This window comes from Drosophila busckii, chromosome 2R, assembly GCF_011750605.1.
Source record: "Drosophila busckii strain San Diego stock center, stock number 13000-0081.31 chromosome 2R, ASM1175060v1, whole genome shotgun sequence".
Classification (NCBI taxonomy): domain Eukaryota; kingdom Metazoa; phylum Arthropoda; class Insecta; order Diptera; family Drosophilidae; genus Drosophila; species Drosophila busckii.
Window position 1 is genome coordinate 22111431 of NC_046605.1, and position 27768 is coordinate 22139198.

The window sequence follows — 27768 nt, forward strand, 5'->3', positions numbered from 1 at the left end:
GAAAGATGAATTAATATGAATTCAAGCATTTATTTTATTAACGCTCAATAATTTATGTTATTAAAATATTGCTTTATTGCGGGTTGTGAAACCATATAAATAAATATATTTCACTATATTTGTGACGAATGATTGCTTTACAGCATTACCCGTAATTTCTATGCTCTGCGAAAGAGCTTTAACCAACTCAATGATGAGTTTATAAGCATGGAGACGCAGTTTAAAGCTCTTAAAGCTTTAGACGACTCTCAGTTGATAATCGTTTTAAATCAGGGACGGTAAATAATAATTATTTTATATTTTTCAATCAAAAAAATCACTCACTTCTAGTAACTTTGAGAAATCAAGAACTATACCAAAATTGTTCTCAAAGGTCGATCTATGCATTTTTACAATTATTATAAATTTTTAATTTTTATTAATAATCTCACAAAATAATGATTAATATTAAGTTATATTTCAAAACTCAACCAGTAATCATTATGGCTGAGCAAAGTAATATAATTCAAAAAATAATGATTATTTAGTGAGTTTTATTTTTCGCTCAAAAATAAAACTCAAGTTACTCTTACAACATTTCTATAGGGAATATAGACAAATTCAATATATATTCTTGTTCCTTAGGCCAAGACCAACATTTTAGAACAAAAAAAAATTAAATTTCTTTTCCCATATTTAATTTGAATTCACTTAATGTTGAATTTAATTGTTTAATTTCACAAAAAGCAATTTTTGCAAAGAGTTTTGCGAGAGGTTGCACCTCAGATCGGACAATATTAATCTGAGGGCAGAAAATGCCCTTTCAACACTAACTTGTGTCGCCGGAACGCAGTGTACAACTCTGGCAAGTTAATATAAATTTGGGTATTCATACTTTTTATTTTCCCAATACTGCATAATACTGAATGACTTCCTAAATTCGATTGAGGTAGCTTCAGGTGACGAAGACGAAGATGACGCTCAACAAAATAAATTAAAAATGGCTTATGCTGAAATAGATAATTATTAATACTGATATAAATACTGATATTATGCAGTATTGGGAAAATAAAAAGTATGAATACCCAAATTTATATCAACTTGCCAGAGTTGTACACTGCGTTCCGGCGACAGTTAGCCCACTGATAGTTTCCATACTCCCGCTCCTAAGCCTTTATTAGCTGTTCCTATAAGGAAACATCTTTGGTTGAAGATGTAACTGTTTACATTCAAGCAAAGATTCCTAGCCCCTTAATAACTGTAGAAAAATTTAAATATTCTAGATAAATATATTTAAATTAAACGTGCCACCAGAATTATTTGACTTTATTTGTTGTACTTCTTTCTGAGCACAAGACTTGCTTATTGTAGTGTATTACACTCCGATCATTAAAAGATGCGTCCGTTCTGTTTGGCTCTTCAATTCATTGTGTCTATATTCTCTTGTTCTTATGTTCTAGTTTACAGTATTCGTATATGTTAATTTTGAAATGTTATGTTATATATGTTATGTTAAATATGTATATGTTAAATGTAAAAGGTGTGACCATACATGAGCAACTTATAAGTGATGAATATCTAACACTTATTAAAGAGTTTACGTTAAAAAATAAAAGCAGACCAAGTGTATCGCTGCCAAAATTAAATTTTCCTACAGTTAAACCTACTAAACCTACTAATGATGCAAAAAACTAATTACTTCGTTTGTTTTAGCATATCAAAATGCTAGAGGTATTAAGTCTAAACACTAAGCATTAATTAAATTAGGTCTAAATTAGCTAAACTATATATAGATAGTATTTCTTTTGATTATAATGTTCTTGCCATCACTGAAACCTGGTTAAAGCTGAAATTCTAGTTCATCGCAATTTTCAACAAATAAATATACCAACTTATAGTGTGACCGTCTGTCCGTGGTGGTGCGTATTAATTGCCGTTGAAGCCGATCTTTTATCGAAATTAATTTGTTGCTTATCTAATATTGAGTTCATTTCAGTTAGAGTGACTTTGTCAAATTTCCTTCTATATAACATGCTATTATATTCCACCTCTATGGATGTTGCAATTTATAATGAACATTTATCCAATATACGATTAATATCCTCTATGCTCTCTGATAATGAATATTTATGTGTACTGGGAGACTTTAATTTAACAGATGTATCATTGTCCACAGTGGATACTTTAGTTGTTCCTACTAGCTCTCATGAGTTTGTAAATAACGTTCGTAATTGTAACAACCGTTTTCTTAATTTAATATTTGTATCAGATCCTTCAGCTAGCAATGTTAGCAGAATTGTACACAGTACAGTAGCATTTAAGCCACTGTGTTTTAAAAAAAGCCGACTTTAATAAATTAAATAACCTATTATAAATCATGACTGGTCTCACTTTTTTGCCAGTAATTTCTTTATTTATTTTTTATAACGCCTTTAATAACTTTTTTGATCAATGTGTTCCTCGAAGGCAGCCTAGGAGGTCTAAAAAGCCTATGGTTTACCCGAGAGTTAGCTGGTTTAAAAAATATAAAATCTCGATACCTTAAAAAATATAAGCGTACAGGGAACAGTGTTGATTTTTCACGCTGTTCTACTGCCTAGTCTAATTTTAACTTATTAAACTTACAACGATTATTTATGTCGTTGTCAGCTTCAGTTTCCTAAACAGTTCTATTAATATGTAAATTCCAAACGTAAATCTTCTTTAATACCTGATTCAGTTTCATATGAAAATTCGACATCAAATAATGAGCCGATCTATTCGCAGACTTTTTTCAAACAACTTACTCGTCAATTACACCCTATCCTTATAACGTACAAAAAGCTAATTTTATTCCAGAGCCTGTGATTACCGAAGAATCGATATTGCGTGAACTGAATTTTCTGAAACCTGTGTTCACTCCAGGACCAGATGGCATGCCAGGTTGCGTACTTAGATATTGCGCCGGTGCCATACTTAATTTTACATAGACTTTTTGCATTGTCCGTAGTAAATCAACGCTATTTCGATAAATAAATGACCAAGAACTATTATTTGGACATTTTCGAGACCGATTTCAAACCTACCATTCAAAAGTTTGGATTCAGTGACTTCCAAAAAAAAAATTCTATAACACAAACTGTACAGGAACAACAATTTACAATAAGACTTGCTACTGTGCACGATGGGAAAAATTACCAGTTTAAGAGGCCAGTTTGGTTTTTTGCATTAGGCTTATATGACCGTAAGCTATTATACTTTAAAAAATTGTGGGCGTGGCACCGCCCCTTTAGGAAAAACAACAACAATTTTTTTTAATTTTAAAAACAATATGTGAAATCAATATAACACATGCTAAAATAATTTTTAAGGATATTTTTTTGACGACAGTGGGCGTGGCACACCTTTAAAATACTTGAAATCGGATTTACAATGCTTTCACATTGTGCTCAAGCGGTAGCTAAATTTTTTTAGTTCATTAATTAAAGCCTTTATTTGAGTTTCTAATTGTGTCTCAGGTTTGGTAGCCCTCCCTTTTGTTTTTCTGAACCGCTTCATGCCATTTTCTACACAAATCTCCATTTTCATATCTGAGGTTATGTCCTAAAAACTTAAATATCTCGGAAAGTGGTTAAAAGTGGCTTTTCTAACTATATCCATTTAAAAGAGAATTAAAAAATCTACAAAACCGAATATATTTCATTGATGGAATCCTCTGGACTCATTTTGAATATCTATTGAAAAGTGAGACATAATGCAATTTCTTTATTTGTAAGACTTCCTACACATTTCTCATTATTCTGGGAACAGCAAGAGTGATTTTAACATTTGAAATTCACACATACATAATAAAAGCCTAACTTCATCGAATGCATTTCAAAAATTTTACTTTTATCGCGTATTTGTTAGTTTTTGATGAACTTATAAATTCTTTTTTTTTTTTTTTTTAAACTTTGCTGTTTTTATTGATAATATTTAGTTATAAGATTTGTATACTAATTATACAAATCTTATAACTAAACATTATCAAACAGTTTCTCTAAACTGTTTAGGATTGCACGTTCCTAGATTCTATCGCTGGTTGGTAGGTCGTTCGACGGCAGACGGGAACGGCTGGGCACAGCCTTGTTAGCCCATCGCGCGAGGATTTAGGAATGCGAAGAAAGCTTGCGTTCACGCTAATTACATCTCTGACTGGTTGAATATTAGGTCTTTCTGTATGTTTCGTTTCGAACGTACCACGGTGCCCCCGGTGATAGTTCTAAGATTTTGACTGGACTCTCTGGACAATATCAATGTTGCTATTGCTAGCGTTCCCCCATGGTTGGGAGCCATAGGTTGGTTTCTAGGCGGAATTGTAAAGCAGTGACCTTATATTCAGCTGAGAGAGGACCGAGGCGTGATAAGCCAGTGAGGCCTATTGCTTTTAGTTTTATGTTGCGTTCTCTGGCTTCGATGTGCCTACGCACGTTGCGCTCGAGGTGTCCTCCCAAGATACGTCACTTCGTTGCTCCGAGTGCGGAATTGTTTAGTGTAAGCGGTGGACAATTTTGCCTGTTTACGGTAAACGTAACATGTTTGCTTTTTTTGTTTACTTTTATTCGCCAGTCAAAGAGCCATTTCTCCACTTCGACATATGAAGAGCCAGTTGCGCTGCTGCTTGCATAGGGCACCTCGAACGGCTGAGACATAGCTGTATCGTCAGCAAAGGTGGATGTTTTTAGTCGTCTACTGTTGGAATATCTCCTGTGTAAAGGACATATAGTGTTGGTCCAAGTACGCGCCTTGTGGGACTCAGCTCTGATCACATAGTCGTCAGACATAGCGAATTGCATCTCACTGCAAATTTCCTGTCATATAGATACGAATCTAATAATTTTGTGTGTGTATTATTAGGAAGCGTTGTTCTGATCTTATGCGTTAGTCCTCCCCTCTAGCCAGACTCTGTCGAATGCTTGGGATACATCTAAGAATATTGCATGTGCAATATTCTCGGTTTTCGAACATGCGCTTCTTATTTCAGATGTTATGCGATTAACCTGCTCGATAGTGTCCGTGTTTTTCAACGAAACACAATTGATGTGATGGAATTTTGTTTTGGATTCTTAGATATGGATTTAATCCAAGTCACAAGCCTTTTTCAAACGAGTTTTGAAAGCATGATAGTAGGCTTCTGGTCTGTATTACGAACTGGATTTGTGTGGTCTTGTGCCTGCTATGTCATCATTATATTATTGACTTTTTTTCCATCTCTCTGGAAGTAACGCAAGCTTGGTGATGGCATTGAAGAGTTGCGCGAGGGTGCAAACTGCACAGTATGGTAGCTCAATAATCATTTTTGGCGTTATGTGGTCGAAGCCTGGTGATTTTTTCGGGTTCAACTGATTTTGATGATGTGTGCAATTGTTCGTTTGGCGAAATTCCAATGCTCTTGTTGAAGCTGAGAGTCACTTGTTAATGTTGGTATTGTAAATGAATTTGTGGCAGGATTTGGCTGAAACACATTTTCAAGGTGTCCTGCAAATGTTTTGGCTCTGCCTTCATCACTGCGGGCCCAGCCGCCTAGTTGGTTTCTTACAGGAATCACGGTTACTTTTGGTGAGCTCTATTATATATTTCTATAGCAATCCATTGTGTGTGTGAAAGTCAATCAAGCGTTTGATCACAGTTACTGAACTGAGGTAAAAATAAGGACCGTGGTGAGTGTCAGATAGAAGATCTGAGAGACTTTCGGCACTGATCAAGTTTCGAGGTATATTTTTGGTAATTGCGAAGTCTATAAGTCAGGCAGTTTATTTGGGTCTGTTGGCCAGTATGTTGGTCCATACCGGGGGAAACGTGATCGAGTTTGTTGCTGGCTTGTATAATTGCATTATAGAGCTGCTTTCCTTTGGAGTCACAAGGCGAAATTCCCAGTGTGTGTGCTTTGCATGGTAGTCTCCCTTCTATAAAAATGGTCTCCTAGTGAGTCAAGAAGCAGCATAAACCTCTCGCTTCAGTAATGGTGAAACGAGTAGGGGCAATATACTGGGCGGCTAGAAGAAAGTTGTTTACGCACTGATCCAGTTTTATTCTTATTGTTGTGGCTTGTAAATACCTTTTCTGGCGAGCTCCTTGTTAACTGGTGATGCTTGATAGCGGTTTCTGACAGGATACGCAGTCCCACCGTGGTGCCTTGCCATCGGGATGGTTTTGTTGCATAGAATGTGTAGCCTCTAAATTAAAGTTATATTTGTTGGTCAGATGTGTTTCTGACAATAGCATGACGTCATGGTTGTCGAGCAGGAATTGAGAATAACTCAAGTTTATGCTGTAAAACGCCATTATCATTCCACGTGGACATACGTAGAGGAGCCATTGATTATTTGGACTGGTGTGATACTAACATTTGTATCAAGAGATTCTGATTACGCATGAACACATGAACTCCATAATGCTTTGTTGCAGGCTAGAGAACAGTGCCTCAAGGTTATTTTTGTGTTCCACAGGCTGGTAATGGTTTGGCATATTTATCTCAGAGTTAGGTGTTTTGTGGGCAATGTGATTTGGCGTAGTGGCTCCAATCCTGATTTTACAGCGCCTGCAAATGTCACATTTTTCCTTATGAGGATCCGGAGCAAGCGACGATCTGATGCCTGACGAAAGAAGACGTCTGGGTGTGATTAAGGTGGTGTAAGCGTACATTTGCGGGGCGCGCGGGTGACCGCTGGGGATCGACTTTTTAACTCCTTATACTATCGGCTAACCTCGTAGTTAGCTGTGTGAATTACCACCGCATTGCTGCAACCTTTTGGTACTAGAGTCGTCTTGCTTGCTAAGGCCGTGTGTGGAGTCGTTGAAGCTGTCCCACAAAACTACGCCCACCCGGTGCGAGTGTGCAGGTATGGACCGGTGTGGCCCTATTCTTGACAATTCATACATTGTACAAGGCCGTTGCGTTTATGTGTTTCTTCTACAGTGATTCGTGATGCAGTAGAAACTGAAGTTTGTATATAGGGTGGACTTCGTTTTTTTAAGAGTATTGTTGTCGGCTCGCAAGCTCAACCTTGAAAGCGGTTGGGATTCTATCCTTGTTTATAGCATGTTGAAGACTGTTGTGGCGTTAAAGCCTTTATCATGTAGAGCCTGAGTTATTTATGCAGGTGTTTCATCTGATTCTTTGCCCTTTAAGACCACTTGTAAGCCCTTACTGCTTTTTAATTGATACGTGTAAAAATTCATTTTAGTGTCGCTTAGATGCTTGGATAATATTCTAAAGCTTTCTTCTCTGTTGTTTGAACTTTTGTTCAGCGGAATATTACCCCGTACAAGGGAAATTATGTGGAAGTTTCTTGTCCAATGAGCTCTACAATTTTGCTCACAAGGGGCATTGGAACTTTTCTCCTGTATATATATCGGAGGTGGCGTTGACTTCCTTTTTACGCCTTCATCGGGCGGCAGATCATCTGAGTTGTGTGCTAGAATTTAAAATCTATTGGTGGTGTTAAGTTTTTCGATTGAAGCTGCGTTCACATTGCTGCGGATTATTTCCGCTCTTGGCATTAGGGTGCTTAACTTCCGTTTAATTTGAATGTGTAGAGTTGTAGTCAAGTGCATCGCTGTTTGTATGTGTATCCAGTGATAGAATCACTATTGCCCTATTGACTCATTGATTCAAACGGGGCTTTTCTTGCGCCGATGACACATAGGGAGCGAGTGTTGCCAACGATAGGCTTGAGCGGGCGGCCGATACCGTTGCGGTCGTTGTTGTAGTTGATGTTGCAGTAGTCAGAGAGACTGTTGTGCTAGTCACCGTAGGTGAGAGCATGTCGCTCGGCCCATTGCATGCCAGCTTTTGCGTGTTCGATGTTTGCTCAATGCACTCGGTGCTCTGAGACGGTAGAGCTGGAGAGCAAGAACGAGCTCGTCTTTTCGCGTTTTACGCTAGTTATACACTCTCACTGTACTCTAAACTTGTGGGGTTTATATTTTTATCCGGAGTTCTATAAAAACACGTCTGCATGCGACGACGATTGAAATTTCTGGTACGCAACATTAATAATAAATCTTTCCTGAATGAGTTCCAATTAAAAAAATTTTTAGTTTTCGACTTTTGAAAAATGGGTTTTGGCCTCTTTAACTGGTCATTTTTCCCATAGTGCTGTGGCGGATCTGGGATCTAGACAACTGCAGCAAGATCATACCTCTTCCGAGTGGCTATCTTCAATTCGCATAAAATTAAAGCACAAAGATGCAAAAGATTTTATTGTAAGACAAGCAGAGAAATTAAAGTTGGGCGCAATCAACTTTTATATACACTTTGACAAGGGCAGCGTAGGAAACACACGCATGCACTCACAAGTACATACATACACACAAAACAACGAACTCGTCACAGCTCGTCGCTTTTATGGCGCGTCAGCAAGCGCACCCTGCTGCCCACATTGAAGATTGAAATGTAAATTATTCCTACGTTTTTATCCTATAGGAGCACCTGCATTCCAAGTTTGGTTGCTCTAACTCTTATAGTTACTGAGAAACACGCACTCATACTGACGGACGGACAGACGGAATTTTTTTTTTTTTTTATTTTTTCTTTTTTAATAATATTTATCAAAAAATTGCTTGTCTTGTTTATATTCACTTTTTTACACAAATCAAACATTGTTTTTAGGCATTAAATTTCTGTCTCAACACTTTATTGTTAAATTGTAGACACAATAAAATATTAGAAAAAATATTACAATAAGTGTAGACATCACAGTATGGACATTGTAGGTCGTCTTCTTCTTGCCACAGGCGACAGAAGGATGAGGTCTCTGGGATTCCTCCTCCTAAGCCTCCTGGGAGTTGGGCCTCTAGAGAGCCTGTTGGCCAGGCTATTGATGTGTAGCGCCAGTCTGTCGTGGTAGCGACTTGAGTGCTGGTTAATTTCGTCGAACACTGTGGCAAGTTTCAAGTCGTTGTGCAGGATGGAGTTGCGGACGTACCATTCGCATCCGGGATAATTCTGACTACTCTGTTTTGAGCAGCCTGTATTCTCCTGATCTGACTATCACATGTCATCCCCCAGATCTGGCATCCATATCTCCAGATTGGCGCAATGATCTGCTTGTAAATCGTCAGTTTGTTGGCGAGCGACAATTTACTACGCGAACAGAGTAGCCAGTAGTGCTTTGACACCGCTGCACAAATGCGGGTTCTCGTCACTGTGACGTGTTTCGCGAACGTCAGTCTCCTATCTAGGATCACTCCAAGATATTTGGCTTCGGTCTTCTGTGGTACAGGGGCTTCCCGATGTAGACTGCTGGCGTCGTTTTTTTTGGGCAGGGTGAAGCAGACATTCACCGACTTATCGCTGTTGATGCCAATGTTCCAGCGTCTCGCCCACTCAGCGAACCTGCTAGCGTAGTCGAGTATGCCGTCAGCAGCGTCGTACTCACAGTTTGATCTGTAAGTGACGCAGACGTCGTCAGCAAATGTAGCCAGCATTGATGCTCCATGCAGGCTGGCATCCGGCTGCGGCAGATCGTGGCTGAACAGGCTGTAAGCAGGGGCCTCAGGACACTACCCTGTGGGACGCCTGCGGCCACATCTTGCTCCGTGGAGATTGCTGAGTGGAAGCGCACTGCGGCGCGCCTTCTCTCCAGGTAGGATCTCAGCAGTCCATAGTATGGCGCAGGCAATGTGCCCTTGATTTTTGCCAGCAGTCCAGTGTGCCAGACTCGATCGAATGCCTCTCTGATGTCCAGGAAGATGGCGTTGCAGTACTCCTTCCTGTCGAAAGCAACCAATATTTGCTCGACGACGCGATGTAGTTGCTCGACAGTGCCGTGGCCAGCTCGGAAACCAAACTGGTGCCCAGGAATAATTCCCAGAGATTCCATGATCCTGACAATCCGGGCAGCAATCAGTCTCTCAAACACCTTCGAAATCGAAGGGAGGAGACTAATCGGCCGATAGGACACAGGTTAATCCAAGCTTCCACTGTGAGGGGAAGCACTGCAACCTCACTATGGCGTTGAATAACAACGCTATGTAGAGGATCGCGCGACTGGGGAGAGCCTTCAATGTGGCATTACAGATTTTGTCATGCCCTGGTGCTCTATGGGCGTTTTGGTGCTTGATGACTGCAGCGATCTCATGAGGGTCGAACGGTTTGATGGGCAGGTCCATTTGAAGAGCTTGGGTGAGCATCTCCTCGGTTTCATCCACATCTTCCTGGCTAGCCAAATCAAACGGCTGAAACCGTTCGGCAAGATGCTTGGCGAACACCTCCGCTTGCTCCAGGTCTGACCGGCACCACTCACCGTTGTACATGTATCACTAAAGCGAAGTAAATTATTTGCTTATGTGAATCGCACCTTTTTGTGTTTTTGCTGAGTATGTTCGGGCAATGCATGCAGCACAAAAAGACAAACGGGATCGTTCAATTCAGTGAAAAAAAAAAAAATATTACAGAATTAAATATTTTAAATAGTGTGATTAATGAAACAGTATATTATACGAAATATTAAAAAAGTTGTTGTTGTGAAGTCTAACCGTATGCAATCGCAATATTCTTTAAAAACACGTTAGTGTCAATGAATTATTGGTGTCAGCTTTGTTCTGGTTTTATCTCCTTTGTTTTGTATTATATTTTGAAAAATAATATTAATAATAACAACATAATAATATTAACAAAATAACAAATATTATAAGTGCATTGAAAGAACAGTAAAAATTTAAGTTAGCAGCTATTCGAACACTATTTGCAACAATAACGTATGGGCCAAAAATCAATTTTACAGGAAAGAGTTTTATTTTAGGTTTTTACTTATTTACTTATATTGACAGGGAAATATCTCCGTAAATATATATAATTAAAATTGGCGCACATATGCATAAGAAAACAATTGGACAAATTAAAGTTGGGCGCCACCAACTTTTAAATACACTTTGACGAGGGCATTGCAGCAAACACATGCATGCACTCTGAAACACATACACACAAAACAGCTAACGCGTCACAGCTCCTTTTCGCTGTAGCGTCAGCAGATATGCCGCCGCTGCGTCGGCAGCGACGTTTTGTATGGCGCGTCAGCACGAGCACCCCGCTGTCTATATTGAAAATTAAAATGTAAATATCTCCTAGTTATTTTATCCGTCGTTGGTTACAGTCAAATCAAATAATCACATTAGTTCTGTAAAACGAAGCTAAAACAAGTGGACCAATTAAAGTTGGGCGCCACCAACTTTTAAATACACTTTGACTAGGGCATCCCAGCAGACACATGCATGTGCACAAGCACTCAAAACAGCTAACGCGTCACAGCTCGTTTTCGCTGTAGCGTCATCAGCGACACACGGACATGGCTATATCGACTCAGCTCGTCGAGCTAATCAAGAATATATATACTTTATGGGGTCTGCCACGCCTCCTTCTTTCTGTTACATACATTTGAGCAATTTCATAATACCCTTTTTCCATTTTTTACAAAAATGTCAAAGTGTATAAAAAACAAAATTCGGAAAATGGCGCAATCGTTACTATCACAAATAAGGCTAAAAAATTTTTTTTAGGTTTTCTTCTATTTTAATTTTTTTCAAAATAAAACACTTTCTTGGCAAATGTGTATATAGAATAGAAGATAGATAAAATTTATTGTAAGCAAATGCAAGTTTATTTCTCAAGAGGATACATAGTGTGTTTGAAAATAAATACAAAATGAAGTAGGTTAAACAGAATGTGGTTGATAGGAGCTCCCAGGTGTAAATTAAGCTTTAAGTTTTAGCCGTGTTGTCGTTTAGCCAATTAAGCTGGAATACTGCGCTTTTGGTGGTGACTAACGCCAGCTGGCGGCAGGTACTCTCGATTTCTCAACACTTGATGTTGAGGTTGTTTGCCATAGTTGTTGGAAGGCTCGAGCACCAAACCAGATAATAGTGCTGGCACACCAGCGGCCGCAGTGGAATGAATTCTATTAATAGCTTGGCTCGGTGCTGTAGCTACGTTCAGCGCGATGCCAGAGGGGCTTCCATAAAGTGATTGCGTTTGGCTCTTTGTGGGAGGCACTGTGACATATGAACCATGAGCTGCATGGTAGCCTGGCACTTGAGCAGGCGGGTTGGTTACTCGTAGTGCGCCAGTCGAGGACGAGGGAGCCACCGCACCATACGCCGTTACAATTTGTGGCGTTGCATTTGAGCGATACACGTCGTTGTTAGGGGCGTTCGGTGGAGCAGAATTAAGAGCGCCTGTCCCTGTACTGTAGTCATAGATGTAGGCATTATTGGCATAGAGACTGGGCGCAGAGGTGCAGTCATATTGGTTCCACCAGACACAGACGAGCGTCTCTTGGCTAAATACGGTGCCATTGGGGCATAGAAACGAATACGTCCGATTAAGCGCACATATGTGAAAGACCTGACACTGTGCCTCAATGTCTGCGTAATAACCGGGTAGCGTTTGCTGAGCGCATTCGAAGTTGGTGCGGGGCATTCGAGCATACACAGGATAATCTACACCTGGTTCACCTGGTATGGCCGAGTAATCGGCAATGCTCTCATCGCTGTAAACATTGACAAAATCAGATTGCCGCGTTGCTGGACTAACTGCTGAGCCGGCAATGCTGCCGTATTGAGTCTGCGTTTGGGTCTGCGGACCATAAGGACCACTGCGAGCGGTTATTCCTGTACCAGTAGATCGACGGGCATCGACGACAGCTGGTGCTCCAAAAGCGGTTGTTGCTTGTTCACTAGCCATGAAGCCAACGGGGGGGGAAGAAAACAGACCAGTACCGTAAGCTGTCGCGGCAGTTGCTCTCGGTGGTGGGTTTGAACTTGGACTCAGTGCTATGGAGCTGCCAGTAGAGTACGTGGTTGGCGAATGACGATCTGCTGCAATAACACCACCCACCAGTTCTCCAGTTTCCAGTTCGGGATGCACATATTTGTAGCCACTTTGTGCCTGGAGTATGGTAATGTCATTGAATTGTATATGGTAATCCGTGAAAAGTGCCTACTTACCTGTACCTGCAGCTGGGCGTCAGTTGTGTCCCAGAGTAGCAGAAAAACTGCAATGAGTGAATGGAAAAACATTAAAGGCTTTGTAAAAGATGAGCATCTACTGTGAATCCGTAAGCGATGTAAGCAATGCAACAATTTGGAATCAACTGAGCAGCGATAGCTTCGACGTGTCAGCAATGACAGCTGCCCACGTTTGTTTTAGGGCCAAGTACGGCTCGCGATTTTTGGCCTTGATAGCAAACGCGGACGTTTCTACATTGCGATCTTTATCAATCAATTCCGTACTCCAAGCGTCTGTTGCACAGTAGAGCCAAAACGATAATTATTTGCGGGTATTGCAAGCGTGTGTTGAAGCGCGGGAAGAGCTGCAACTATAAGCACTTTGCGTCAACAACAAAGCACAGTGCAACATAAACTGTTGCTTTTACATACACTGTGGTCAAAAACAAAAATCATGCCTCGTAAAATTGTAAGGCAGCAAACACTTGGACAGACAGACGCTCCCACCAGTTGCTTTTGCTATTACTACTTAGCAATGGAAGTGCTAAGAATGATGAGACGGTCAATGGATTCGTCAATCAGTCGGTCGGTACGTAGTAACAGAATTGAGTTACGCGCTGAGCGCTGAACCACCAGTTCTTCGTTGGTGACCCTAAGATTTGAGTTATGGGTTGGTTAACTCACTGGCCAAGATTGTAGCAAAGCGTTCTTGCTGTTTTCGATGCATATTAGAGTTGATTTCTGGATTTTGGCTTTGCGAGCAACAATCTTCTTGACGCTGGAATCCTCGATGATTAGTTGTGAGCTCCTCTGCGCGTCCACAAAAACTGCAAGGTGCCTTGGGTCAGCACTAACCATTTATATATGAAGAACACACTTTATTTATGCTTAAGTCGTACATACATATGTATGTATATACATGTGTGTGTATTCTTATGCCCCCTTGGTAAGTTTATGAGGTAGCTGGGCCAGCTTGACAGTACGTCAATTGATCTATTTGGCAATTCGTTTGTGCTTGCGCTTGAGCAGATTTATGATACTGGATTGTCCATTGTTGCATTAGACATTGGGGCACTTATCAGAATACATATCTGTAAATATACATACGTATATGAATGTATATATACATATGTATATGCACACGTAATTTAATTATGCATATTGAATTTCAAGTGCATTTAAATTCAAATTCAAATCAGATTTTTTCAGCCTTGACCATTACCAATACTTAAAAAACATTCGCAATAGTACATTTTAACTTTTATTTACGTTGCATAAATGACAAGTTTTTAAATTAATGCTTTTGACCTTTTCCACGTTAATTCAAAATGGTGTAACTAAACTTTAGACTTAACATTCGATTGTACATTTTCTGTGCAGATTAATTCAATGGGGAACTTGCAATTGATGTACATAGTTGTTGTAGTTGTAGCCATGCATCAATATACATATATTAGAGAACGGCATACGTGTATCAACACAGTAAAAGGCCTGGTGGAATTCATTCTGTCATCTAGGCCGTTTTACTGCATGTTGCTTAGGGGTGCTGCAAGTTACGGCTAAAAAATTTACGGGTGTTTGCTATGCAGTTTTTTTTGCCTACGTCCGACGTATCCTTTACAAGAATAAAACCAACTTGTGGGCATGCAAAAACTATAAAATTTTTGCGGCGCTCACTAAGCATCCTTGCCTTTTCTCCTGTGGGCCAGCGCTTCGCTTGCATTGTTGCCAGAGTAGACCGATTAAATATGCCAGAATACAATAATAAGTAAACTGGTTGACACATTTATTTTGACGAAAAAAAATGCATACATTTTTGAGGTTTACTTTGAAACGGTTTTATTAATTCCAATTTCCTTTTTTGTATTTGTTTAATAATGCTATTTGACATTTAAAAGTAAGCAAGAAAATATTTTTGTAGAGAAACTTAAGAATATATTAGCAAATTAGTAATTTCATATGTTGACACAAGTATTTTGACAAGTATATATGTATAAGTAAGAAAACGTTGTAGTTTGGGATAAAGTTTAAGGAATCTGAGTATAATTTAGTAGAATGTATATCCTCCTTAAGGAGGAGCCAGAGCTTCCAACTTTTTTGTAGGCGTCTCGGAACTGAATCAACCAAATTATAAAGAATTGCTGGAGATATCTCTTTCCAGAGTGAAGTGATCTTAGCAATGGTCTCCTCTCTTGTTTTATTTAACGAAACTGTTATCTTTCGGCTTAAAAGAGAGACCAGACGTTCTCAATAAAGCTCAGGCCTGGGCTTTGCGTATACCACTCCAAAGAAGTACCTCTCTTAAAAAAATTGGTAATCATTTGCGCTTTGTGGCACGGAGCATTGTCCTTTTGCAGGATACATGATTATCCGATCAGCCTATTGCCAGAAAGAAATGCATAATTGTTAAGTCAAATACTTAGCTTAGTTCATCGAGCCGGTGATAGGAACCAAGTCACTCAGCTATATGCCACACATTCCCAAAACATTACTGTGCCGCCACCATGGCTTACTTACTTTACAAACAGGGCGTTTTTTTATCCTTGGGATGCTGGGAAATCTTACAAATATTTTGTGTTTAGATAAGTTAAACTCAAACGAGCTCTCATCAGTCCATAAAATGCTTTTCCATAAATCTTTTGGCTTTTTTAGCTTATTCGACCATGTAGTATACTACAACCTACTAGTCTGGCGAGCTGATCTGGATTGCGTTAGTCAAAGGCGCACGCGCTGGCTCCAGCTCATTAGTTGTCGGCAATATGGGGTGGGAACAAATTTAATGCCACTCAGAAAATTAAATTAATCGGACATACTCAACACTAACGGACATGTGCAACTATGCAACTACCCTGACAATAAACTACCCTGACAATAGACTATCCAACAATGACTCCAATAATGATTAAACTATTAATTCATGGCTTTAGATTTCAGAATTAAATTTAATAAATAAATGTTTAGCAAAAAAAATTATTCTAAAAATATTTTAATAAGTGTAAATTTTGCATTGGTATTTATAAAATTTAGTAAAAATTTACACTAATTACGGACAAAAATTTATGAATTAAAAAGAGAGTCATGTGTGTATTTTCAATTATTATAAATAAACAGCTTTGCACACACGCATATATAGATATTGATTCATGCAAATGTATAGGCTTAAGGCCTTAGATCCTTGCCGTCGTTGAGTTTACCGATGCGAGGATGGACGTTATCTAACCTGTGGAAAAATTTATAATATTTCTATATCTATACATGGCTATACAGGCATGCCAAAAGAGATAATTTGTAAGTTAGCTTAACATAATAAAAAAATATATATTTATTTTTTTTTTCTTAAATTATTATGAACTAAAATTAATTAGAACTAGGATATTATATTTATTATAATTTTATTTTTATTTTTTATTTTCTTTTTCTCGCATATTTGCCGTTCGCCTTTTAGATTTTGATTTTTCTATAGCTTATAGGGTTACATACTTTAAATTTCTTTTAGCGAAGCGAGCTAACTTAATGAGTTAAGGGGCGGGTTATAATTAAACCAATTATTAATTTTTGATTGCCTGCTGCGCTGCTACGGGGTGAAGGTTGGGGTATGTGTGTGGGATAAAGTTGTATATTAGAATGGTGCACTTGGAGCTCTGCGAGAGTTGATGCTGGAGTTGTTTCTAGTGTTGGATGTAGTTTTATTTCTTGGTATCATTGCGGCGGTTGCTGCTACTGTGAGAGTTGCGGATATGGCTTGTATGTCGTAAGTGTAACGATGTGTGGCGGGAACCATTTCTCAGCCTGGAGTTGGTTCTTAAATTTCTTTTCTCCTATATCCAGGACACTACGCTTTTATTTTATTTTATTTCCTCCCCCCTCCCCCGCAAATCGAAAAAAGCGATGTATAATGCAGTACAAAAATCTTTAAATATATGAAATAAATCACAAAATATATGAATATATGAAATAAATCACAAAATTTCCTAGTCATGTTTTCGACCGATTGTAATTTCAGAACGGTCGGATAAATAACTAAGAAATTATTTACATTTCAATTTTCAATATAGACAGTGGTGTAAACGTGCGGACGTGCCATACAAACGACGCTGTCGACGCAGCGGCGGCGTCGCTGCTGACGCTACAGCGAAAACGAGCTTTGACTCGTTAGCTGTTTTGTGTGTATGTGTTTGTGAGTGTATGGCTGTGTTTGCTGCGATGCCCTAGTCAAAGTGTATTTAAAAGTTGGTGGTGCCCAACTTTAATTTGTCCACAACAGTCGTAGGTAGTGCCTGCTCGGCGCCGGCGATAAACGGCGGCATCGTACGATTTTGCGCGGGTCACTGCACTTTAGCTTTCTTTTTTGAGTAACGTTCTAATAAGAGCGCCGATTTACATTACGCTCAATGCCCCCTATGCGGGGATAAAATAGGAGTGTTTACAACCTAACTTCTACTACTATTTTTTTTGTATGTTGGTTTTATTAAAAATATTATTATATTATTTTTTTTTAAAATTTTTTTTTATGTGTAACAGCGCGCTACAATTTTAAGATGAACGGCACGTCCTTGGCTCTATATACATACATACATTTAAACTTCCTGCTTTTAAACGCCATCTGACTGTCCGCTCACTAATAGCACTAAGCATACAATACATACAAGATACTTATGCTACGAAAAAATGCGTTGTTCGTTTGCATTCTTATCAGAAGAAGGAGAACGCAAAAAGTAACAACTGTAAAATTAGCATAAAAAAACTTTATACTGTTTGCTTTGCGCTTCATTTTCAGATCGTTAGTTGATTGTACTTCAGAGAATAGCATGAGTGCACCCACCCCAAAAATTACCAAGTTACTTACCGTCGTCGCATGCAGACGTGTTTTTATAGAACTCCGGAAAAATATAAAATCCACCAGCATTAGAGTGCAGTGTAAGAGTAGTAAATATAAACTGTGTTAAACAGACGAAAAGACGCTAAGAGCGTGAAAAACAGCACTAAATAAAATATAATATATAATATAATATATATATATTAAATATAATAATGTGTAAATAACTAAACTATTAAAAAAACTAAAAAGGTAATGAATAAAACTAACAATAATCTAAGCAAAAGACAAGCGGAGCAAAAGAACCGAAACACCGGCACTATAAAGCTCAGCGAAACCAAACGCGTAACATAAACTACATATTAGTAAAGCGAAGCCAAGTCAAAAAATACTGCTGATACAAGTTCAAATTAAACCACCAGAACCTAAACTAACCACACGCACTTAACAAAGTTAATCGAGTCGTTTATACTATCAACTATCCATTCTCAAGAGAAGCACCAGAGTGCATGAAGAGGCAAACAATACGAAACAAGCAAAAGGCAGGCATGCATGGCCGAGAAGAAACATGCATACTAACCTACTAGCAAACAACGTCTCTCTGATACTACCAGCAACAGCAATGACACAACGACCGCACGAGATATCGGCCGCCCGCTCAAGCCCATCGTGTAGCAAACACTCAAGAACTCCCTAACTAGATAGTAATACGCAGCAAAGAAAGGCACCAACATATATATATCACAATCAAAACAAGCAACACAACAAACCAACTCCATCTAACTAACAACGCAAGCCGATGCCCGCTCAGATATCAGACAATGCATAAGAAGAAAAATCAGCATAACAATCAAAATAAACGGAAAAGAAACCCCTAATGCAAGCGATGACCGCAGGCAATATAAAGACGCTCAAGACTTCAACATTTAAACAACCAACCAAATAGATTTTAAATTCTAGCAGACAACTCAGATGATCTGCTGCCGGAAGAAGGCGTTAAAAAGAAGCCAAAGCTACCTCCGATAAATATACGGAGGAAAAGTTCCAATGCCTTTGTGAGCAAAATTATAGAGCTCATTGGACAAGACAACTTCCACATAATTTCCCTTGTACGGGGTAATATTCGTGAAACAAAAGTTCAAACGTCAGAAGGCAGCTTTAGAATATTATCCAAGCATCTAAACGACACTAAAATGAATTTTTACACGTATCAATTAAAAAGCAGTAAGGGCTTACAAGTGGTCTTAAAGGGCATAGAATCAGATGTAACACCTGCAGAAATAACTCAGGCTTTACATGATAAAGCCTGTAACGCTAAAACAGTCTTCAACATCTTAAACAAGGATAAGAAGGCCCAACCGCTCTTCAAGGTAGAGCCAGACTACAATACTCTTAAAAACACTTCAGTTTCTACTGCATCGTAGAATCACTGTAGAGGAACCACATAAACGCAACACCCCTGTACAATGTATGAATTGTTAAGAATATGGCTGCACACTCCGTCTGGTGTGCGTAATTTGTGGACAGCTTCACGACTCTGCACACTGCCTAGAAAGCAAAGACGATTTTAGTACCAAAGGGTGCAGCAACTGCGGGGATAATCACACAGCTACCTACAGAGGTTGGCCTATATATAAGGAGTTAAAAAGTCGAATCCACCAGCGAGTAACCACCCCGCGCTCCGCAAATATACGGCTTACACCCTCTAAATCACACCCATTCGTCTTCTTCTCGTCGGCAAACAGATCGTCGCTTGACCCCGGATCCTCAACAAGGAAAAATGTGATATTTGCAGGCGCTTTAAAATCAGGATTGGAGCCCACTTTGCACCCAAAAGCACCTCCCTCTGATATAAAAATGGCAAACCATTACCAGTCTATGGAGCACCAACAAAATAACCTTGAGACACTGTTCTCTAGCCTACAGCAAAGCATAATGGAGTTCATGTCCTTCCAAAGGCTAATGCAAATTACACAAACAATTTTTCGAATTTTGTTTTGTTTTCTTTTTTTTTCGGGGCCTTTTTGTCTCGCCTGTGCGAGCAAAGCGACAACACTTTTATGTGTTTGTTGTTGCCTTGTCTCGACTACGCGTGCGTGGCAACAACACTTTCATGTGTTTGTTGTTGTGCCGAAAATTTTTTGTTGTTGCTTTGACGAAATGCGTGCACTTAAAAAAATGAAAACAGCTTGCACTAGACATACGAAATTATGGGTGCATGTCATAACGCCCAGTGACTAAGTGCACGTGAAATGGAATGCGTTTATGAATATAAAATTGTACCTGGATTTAGAAAAAATTCTAAGTTGCTGCTTCTTACAAGCCAGCAACAATTGTTTAATGTTTTGAGTGCTACAAAAAGATGCAAGTTAAAGCGGCGAAGTCTTTATTGCTCTGCCCATATTGCAGGCAAATAGTAGACAGCCAAATCAAAGTGTTCCAATAAATGAATTGTTAACAAAATTTTGTATATAAAAGCGCAGGCAAAAATTTTTTTACATAAAAATCGCGCGATTTTTATGTAAAAAAATTTTTGCCTGCGCTTTTAATAAAGTAAATTTATATACCAAATTTTGTTAACAATTCATTTATTGGAACACTTTGATTCCAGGTAGTTCATATTATTTTTTTAGACTCGGGCGTTTAATACACTTCATAGTGTCATAAGAAAACACCAACTTAAAAAAAAATGAAAACAAAATAAGCCCCACGCGGCGAAATATAGAAACACTAAAGAAAAAGTGACACAACCCGCAGAGAGACGCTAATAAGAACAAACAAAAAATATAAATAATATACACAGCAGGGCGACTATGACAACATGGGGTAAAAATTGCCACAATACACACCCCGAAAATATCAATTAGACCATGACGAGCAACTATTAGAAACTTTGAAAGAATAAGATAGAATGCCTCCTCTCTCTTCACTCTCTAAATAAAAAATTGAGTTACAATTGTTAAGATATCACATCCAGTCCAAATAAATAACAAATGAAAGATAATCTTCGAATATTACCGAGAGAATGCTAATGGACGTGATCATAAACATGATATATTCTCAATTCACTGCAACGAAAAAAACAACAATGACGATTATGACTACGACGGAAAACAAATCTAAGACCAGAATCAAATATATATACATATATAGGACAATCCACTCAGATAAGCAACAACCAAAATACCAAATAGAAAAGGAACACGAGTAGGAGACGGGAATCCTGGATACAGAAACCGAAATAAAGCATACACCATTACCAAAGGAGACTCGAGAAGAAAAAAAATTAATTTACAGACACAACATAAAGAATAAAAATGAATATAGTGGACAAACTTACTATTAAGCACGCAAGATAATAAATGACACAACACCTCGTAATTCACAACATAAACTGAAGAGGAGGAAATGAACAACGCCAACAAACACACATCACCCTCGATTACTGTCGACTCACTAAGAAAACAATTTCACTCGCAGCAGGAGAACTAAGTGCCATAAGCACAACAACTGGGGGATCTCGCCTTGGTGCAACTCCAAAGACGAAAGAAACAGAACCATACATAATAAAGCACAATATATAAAGCCAGCAACCAACCCAAGGAACCAAACGTTTCCAACAACACGAAAGACCCATAAAAGAACACACATACTACATGATATATAATACAAAAATTACCAAAAATATAACCAAATGACAACAACACAAAATGAATATCAAGAGCAGCATCTTTGGTAAAATGAACACTCACCCGACCAATAATTAAATTTTATACAGTCATCAGTAAACTGTTGATCAACCGCTTAGATTGACATTCACAAACCAAAAGGATTAGCTAATATAATCCTATACGTGCAAAGATTAAAGCATGATATCGGAGCGAGCCTTAATACAAAAATAAAAGAATCACAAATTATTGATCACCGCAGCCCGACATTGACAACACTACCTCAAAACGCAACAAGATGCACTTACACTAAAGAAGAACAATCAGCAATAGACAGACCGTCTCAGGAGAAGCGGACGCCTTAAGACGAGACATGTTCTAGTCTTCACAATGGTCTAACGTATGCACGCATTAAAGTGATGTAAAAGTACGCCGCCGCAAATGTGCTATATCCACAGTGCTTAAAAGACGAGCTAATATGAAGCACCATTGGTGCATGCTATCAGACTTCGCACCTGTTCAGCTCATGCAGACTCTAATCATCCTACTCTAACACGAAGACCCTCACTGGAAAGTCTTGATCCAACAATGCTAGACCCAACACAGGATACTGTAATGCCATAAATAAAGAACCAACTAAGAGCCCTCTAGACCATACCATGAGACACGGACAAAAGATTGCCAACCCGAAAAAACCCAGCTAAACACAAGCACATGATACGGCCTAATGCGGCTGGGCCCGCAGTGATGAAGACAAGAGCTAAAACGATTTGCAGGACACTTGAAAATGTGCTTTCAGCCAAATCCTGGCCACCAAATTTCATTCACAATACCACATTTAACAAGTGACTCTCAGCGTCAACAAGAGCCCAATGGAATTTCGCCCAAAGGAAATCGCACACATATAAAAAATCAGTTGAACCCGAAAAAATCAACAAGCTTCGACCAAATAACGCCAAAAATGATTATTGAGCTCCCATATTGTGCAGTTTGCACCCCCGCGCAACTCTTCAATGCCATCACCAAGCTTCCCAGAGAGATGGAAAAAGTCAATAATAATAATGATACCAAAGCCAGGCAAGGATCACACAAATCCATCGTCATACAGACCCATAAGCCTACTATCATGCCTTTCAAAACTCTTTGAAAAATGCTTCCTGACTCGGAAAAATCCATATCTAAGAATCCATAACAAAATTCCATCACATCAATTTGGTTTCGTGAAAACACACGGCACTATCGAGCAGGTTAATCGCATGAACATCTGAAATAAGAAGCGCATACGAAAATCGAGAATACTGCACTCAATATTTTAAATGAATTCCAAGCATTCGACAGAGCTGGCTAGGTGGGACTAAACCGCATAAGATCAGGAACAACGCTTCCTAATAATACACCAAATTATTAGAGTCGTATCTATATGAAGGAAATTGCAGTGAGATGCATTTCTGCTATGTCTGGACGCTCATGCTAGAGTCGAGCGACTGGAGTCGCATAAGCAGCGGACTTGGACAACACTAATATGTCTTTACAACAAGGAGATATTCCACAAGTAGACGACTAAAAACATCCACCTTTGCTGACGAATACAGCTATTTCTCCAGCCGTCGAGGTGCCCTATGCAGCAGCAGCGCAACTGGCCTTCATATGCGTCGAAAGAGGCAGTTGCGCTGGCATGGTGCGGATGACAAATGGCTCTTAGCTGACGCGCGAAATAGAAGTAAACGAACAAAAAAGCGAGAACTAAGTCACGCTTACCTAAACAGGACGAAAAATAATGCCTGGTATTCGCCGCCAGCCTCCTCATACAAACTAATGCCGCCTCCGGCAAGCGTGAGAACGATGAATTAAGGGTTGACGTATCTTGGAGCTACACCTGCGACAGAAGAACTCACATGGCGTAGGCGCTCGAAGCCCAAGAGAACGATACTAAAACTAAAAGCCATAGCCTCCACTGGCTTACAACGCTCGGTCCTCAGCCTTGAATATAAGGTCCTGATTTACAATTCCGTCGTACTTAAACCCATCTGGACCTATGGGCTCCCAACTATGAGGGAACGCTAGCCAATAACAACATATGATATTGTTCCAGAGAGTCCATCCAAATAAATCCTTAGTAGACTATCACCGGGCACCGTGTACGTTCGAAACGAAACATACAGAAAGACCTAAATATTCAACCAGTCAGAAATGTAATAGCTGAACACAAGCTAAAATACTACAGCAAGCTTTCTTCGCATCTTAATCCCCCGCAGAGGCGCTAACAAGGCTGTGCAGCCCTCCAGTCTGCGTCGTAACGACCTACCAACCAGCTCATAGAATAATGATAATTTACGTTGACGTAAATCGTTAAGAAACTGTTAGATAATGTTTAGTTATAAAGATTGGTATACTTATTGTTAGTCTCAATTTAAGAGAAGATTCAATAAAAAACAGCAAATTTTTAATTAAAAAAAAAACTTACATGGTATTACCCACACAAGCAGCCGATATTGCGGCTGTTGCCGCTCGATTATTTTTCATGGGTAGCCTACAAGCCTTTTGCGTGGGTAAACACAAAGTCCAGAAAATGTATGTGAGGAAGCGCAAAAAAGGTCATACAATTTTTTGCTCGCCTTATGTGCGCTTCTGTTCCGCAATCTGCTGTCGCGTCGGCGCAGCTGCCAGTGCAGAAAGAGATTTTTTCACGCTTATGCTTATATGCGCGCACATTTTCTTTTGCCTTTGATTTTCGGCACTTTACAAGTACCCAGCCATGTCTTATGTATATGAGTAAATGCTTATACCTCTGTGTTGTGTGAGCGCATATTTACAAATACCAATGACTTGTGAATGCCACCATGGCGTCTAAAAAGTGGCACCCCTGCCGTTCTCTGCAGTACTTAACAAAACTAAGCCCAAAGGCACAACGCAATTTTGTGCCGACCAGTGCAATTAATAAAAAATACCTAAATAAAAACACACATGTATGAATTAATATGCTTAATTGATTTTTTATTTAAATTTAAAAAAAAAATTTTTTAAAATAAATTGAAAAGTATTTAAAACTATGTTATTGTTTTTAAATTTGACAAGCTTATAGATTGGGAGTGTTAAACAGACCCAAAATTCGTTGCAAGGATTGCGGAAAACCCAAAAACCCTATCAGGTCTGGGTTAGTGTTAATTATTAATAGTTAAAAAAGTTCAAATAAATCTTTTAGTAAGTATTAATTATTAATAGTTAAAAAAGTTAAAATAATCTTTGTTAATACATCAGAGCGCCTCTGTGTGATAAACAGAATAAACTCCTGTTAATGTAACTGATAGCAGTACTCGAATGGGGTTCATGCTTGTGGGAATAATTTAGTTGTACAAACTTAAGCAAAATTCGAGTGTACCTACCAGGAACTGAGAAATTAAGTTGACTCAACAAGTATGAGGAGTCAATTTCCCCTTTAACTAATTTAATCATAAACAACGGGTAACATAATCCGTCGGTTAGTTAACCATGGGAGAATAGTTAAGAGTAGTCTATTAGTAGAAGATGGTAGATCAACACTTGGAAGCCAGTTAAAGCCTCGCAAAGAAAAAATTTTTTTGGACGGATTCAGTACTATTCTGGTGGTTCGAGTATTGTTGAGACCAAACACAAGAGCCATATTCCCTAATCTTTAGCCCATCTTTTGATAAAGCCGAGAACTTGAATTCGCTCTTCTGACAGTTTAGAAACATGCTTAGAGAAACTTTAGCTTACTATCAAGGAGAACACCTAAGTCATTTACTTCTGCTAATCTATGGAGAGGTAACTGATCAATGTGGTAGTTGACTATGTGAGGCGAGTGTCTATGGAAGAACATTACTTTACATTTAGAACAGTTAGGTTTTAATAACTTATATTTACACCAATTGACAAAGCGGTCAAGATCTGTCTGCAATAAAGTACTACCTGACATGTCTCTAAACGATAGGCATAGCTTCACATCATCAGCATACATTAAAACGTTTGAATTCACAATGACTGAGGGCAGATCATTGATAAATAGATTAAAAAGCAAGTCCAAGGTGACTACCCTGAGGAACTTCAGACTTCACAGATACTGGCTTGGAAACCGCTGACTTAAAAACTACCTTTTGAATTCCGTTAGTTAGGTAATTAGATACCCACTTCAAAAAATTTCTTTGGAAATCCAATAATATTTAATTTATTCATTAAAAGACGATGATTAACGGAATCGAATGCTTTACTAAAATCAGTGTAAATAACATCAGTCTGCATTTTGTTTTGAAACATCTTTAACCACCCTTGAAGAAAACTCAAGTAAAGTTGGTGGTTGGTAGACTTTGTGTTTAACAAAACCGTGCTGATAAGGTGATATAATTGAACTACAGAAATGCATAAAGTTGAGATGTAATAATTTTTTTAAAAGAGTTTAGGTGTAGCAGAGAATTTTGAAATACCTCAATAGTTGTTTACGTTTCTTTTAGGGCCGTTCTTATGTAACGGAATAATGAACGATTCCTTCCAGACAGAAGGCAATGAGCAACATAACGGAAAATGCAAAAAGTCTATGTAAAATTTAATATATTGAACCAATATCTAAGTACGCAACCTGGCATGCCATCTGGTCCTGGAGTGAACACAGGATTCAACAAATAAAATTAATTTTTGTACATTATAAGGATAAGGTGTATTTGATGAGTCGCTATTAACAGAATAAGTTGTTTGAAAAAAGTCTGCGAATAGATCGGTTGATGCCTGATCATTATTTGATGTCGAATTTTCATATGAAACTGAATCAGGTATTAAAGAAGATTTACGTTGGAATTTACAAATTATAGAAACGTTAGATCATAAGCCAAACTGAAGCCGACAATCGACATAAATAATCGTCTGTAAGTTTTAATAGTTAAAATTAGACTAGGGCAGATAGTAATAGCGTGAAAACATCAACACTGCTCTCCCTTACGCTTATATTTTTAAGTTATCGAGATTTTTACTAATTTTTTAAACCAGCTAAAATCTCTGGGTAAAACCATAGAGGCGTTTTTTAGACCTCCCTAGGGCTGCCTCGTGAGGAACGCATTTGATCAAAAAAGTTAGTTAAAGCGCTCATAGAAAATAAATTTCTAAGTTAATACTGGCAAAAAAGTGAGACCAGTCATGATTTGAAATAAGGTTATTTAATTTAATTAAGTCGGTTTTTCTGAAACACTGGGACCTAAATGCTACTGTACTGTGTACAGTTTGCTCTAGAGCCGGCAGTTCTATAAGTTGGGTAATGGGCATCTTCGGGGAGCACAATCGGATCAATTCTGCTAACAGTGCTAGCTGAAGGATCTGATACAAATATTTAATCAAGAAAACGTTATTTATTTCATTAAGTTATTTATTTCATTAAGTGAAAGATCAAGTATGCTATTTACAAACTCATGAGAGCTTGTAGGAACAATTAATTATCCACTGTGGACAATGATACATCTGTTAAATTAAAATCTCCCAGTACACATGTATAATCCCTATCAGGGAGCATAGAGAGTATTAATTGTATATTGGATAAATTATAAATAAATTATAATTATAAATTGAAACATTCGGTAAAGGTGGAATATAAGAGCATGTTATATAGCGGCAATTAATACGCCATCACCACTTGACAGACGGTCACATCTACATATAAGTGGTATATTTATTTGTGAAAATTGATGAACTAGAAATTTCAGGCATTTAACCAGGTTTCAGTAAAGGCTAAGAACATATAATCAAAGAAATACTTTCGTCCTTATATATATGCTAGCTAATTTTTAGGACTTAATACCCTAACATTTGTGATATGCAAACAACAACGAGTAATATAGTTTCTTGGCATCATTAGTAGGCTTAGTAGTTTAACTGTAGGAGACATTAATTGCGAGCGATACATTGGTCATGCTTTAATCCTCTTATAACGTAGTTTTTAGTAAGCCAAGTTTCTTGGTGGCTCAAGAAAAAAGGGGGGAAGTACAAACAAATAGAGTCGAAAAATCTGGTGCACGTTTAATTTAATGAAGACTAGTTGTCTGGAATATTTAAATTTAAATTTTTCTACTGGTATTAAGGGGTTATGAATCTTTGCTTGAATGTAAGCAGTTACATCTTCAACCAAAGTATCCAGGTGAAGCCTAGAGATATAAACTTGTTTCCTTATAGGAAGAGCTAATAAGGGTTTAGGAGCTGGTCGGGGAGTATGGAAACTATCAAAAGGCGACCTAACAATCTTTCTAAAAAATTTTAGATGGCGAAGCATTCATCATCATTTATGTTAGGGCAATGCTAGATCGTTAGTTTTGTTTAGGTGTTACAGCAGTCACCAACTGAGAT

The 27768-nt window shown here is 38.5% G+C and overlaps 1 protein-coding gene across 1 annotated transcript; it reads right to left on the minus strand.

The window, feature by feature from the left end:
- Window positions 1-11589: 11589 nt before the first annotated feature.
- On the minus strand, window positions 11590-13783 carry LOC108602152. The gene is made up of 3 exons (XM_017990185.1): window positions 13630-13783; window positions 12946-12992; window positions 11590-12886 (listed from the first exon to the last, which is right to left on the minus strand). The coding sequence occupies exons 1-3, from the start codon at window positions 13670-13672 to the stop codon at window positions 11732-11734; spliced, it is 1245 nt and encodes a 414-aa protein (XP_017845674.1). The 5' UTR covers window positions 13673-13783; the 3' UTR covers window positions 11590-11731.
- Window positions 13784-27768: the final 13985 nt, after the last annotated feature.

What these genes read in the sequence shown, in the direction of transcription:
- LOC108602152 (XM_017990185.1), bottom strand. Translation starts at nt 13,672, where the DNA reads ATGCATCGAAAACAGCAAGAACGCTTTGCTACAATCTTGGCCA. An exon ending in CTTTGCTACAATCTTGGCCA is followed by an intron (nt 12,993 to 13,629) that starts GTGAGTTAACCA and finishes CACTCATTGCAG; the next exon opens with TTTTTCTGCTACTCTGGGAC. An exon ending in ACGCCCAGCTGCAGGTACAG is followed by an intron (nt 12,887 to 12,945) that starts GTAAGTAGGCAC and finishes ACCATACTCCAG; the next exon opens with GCACAAAGTGGCTACAAATA.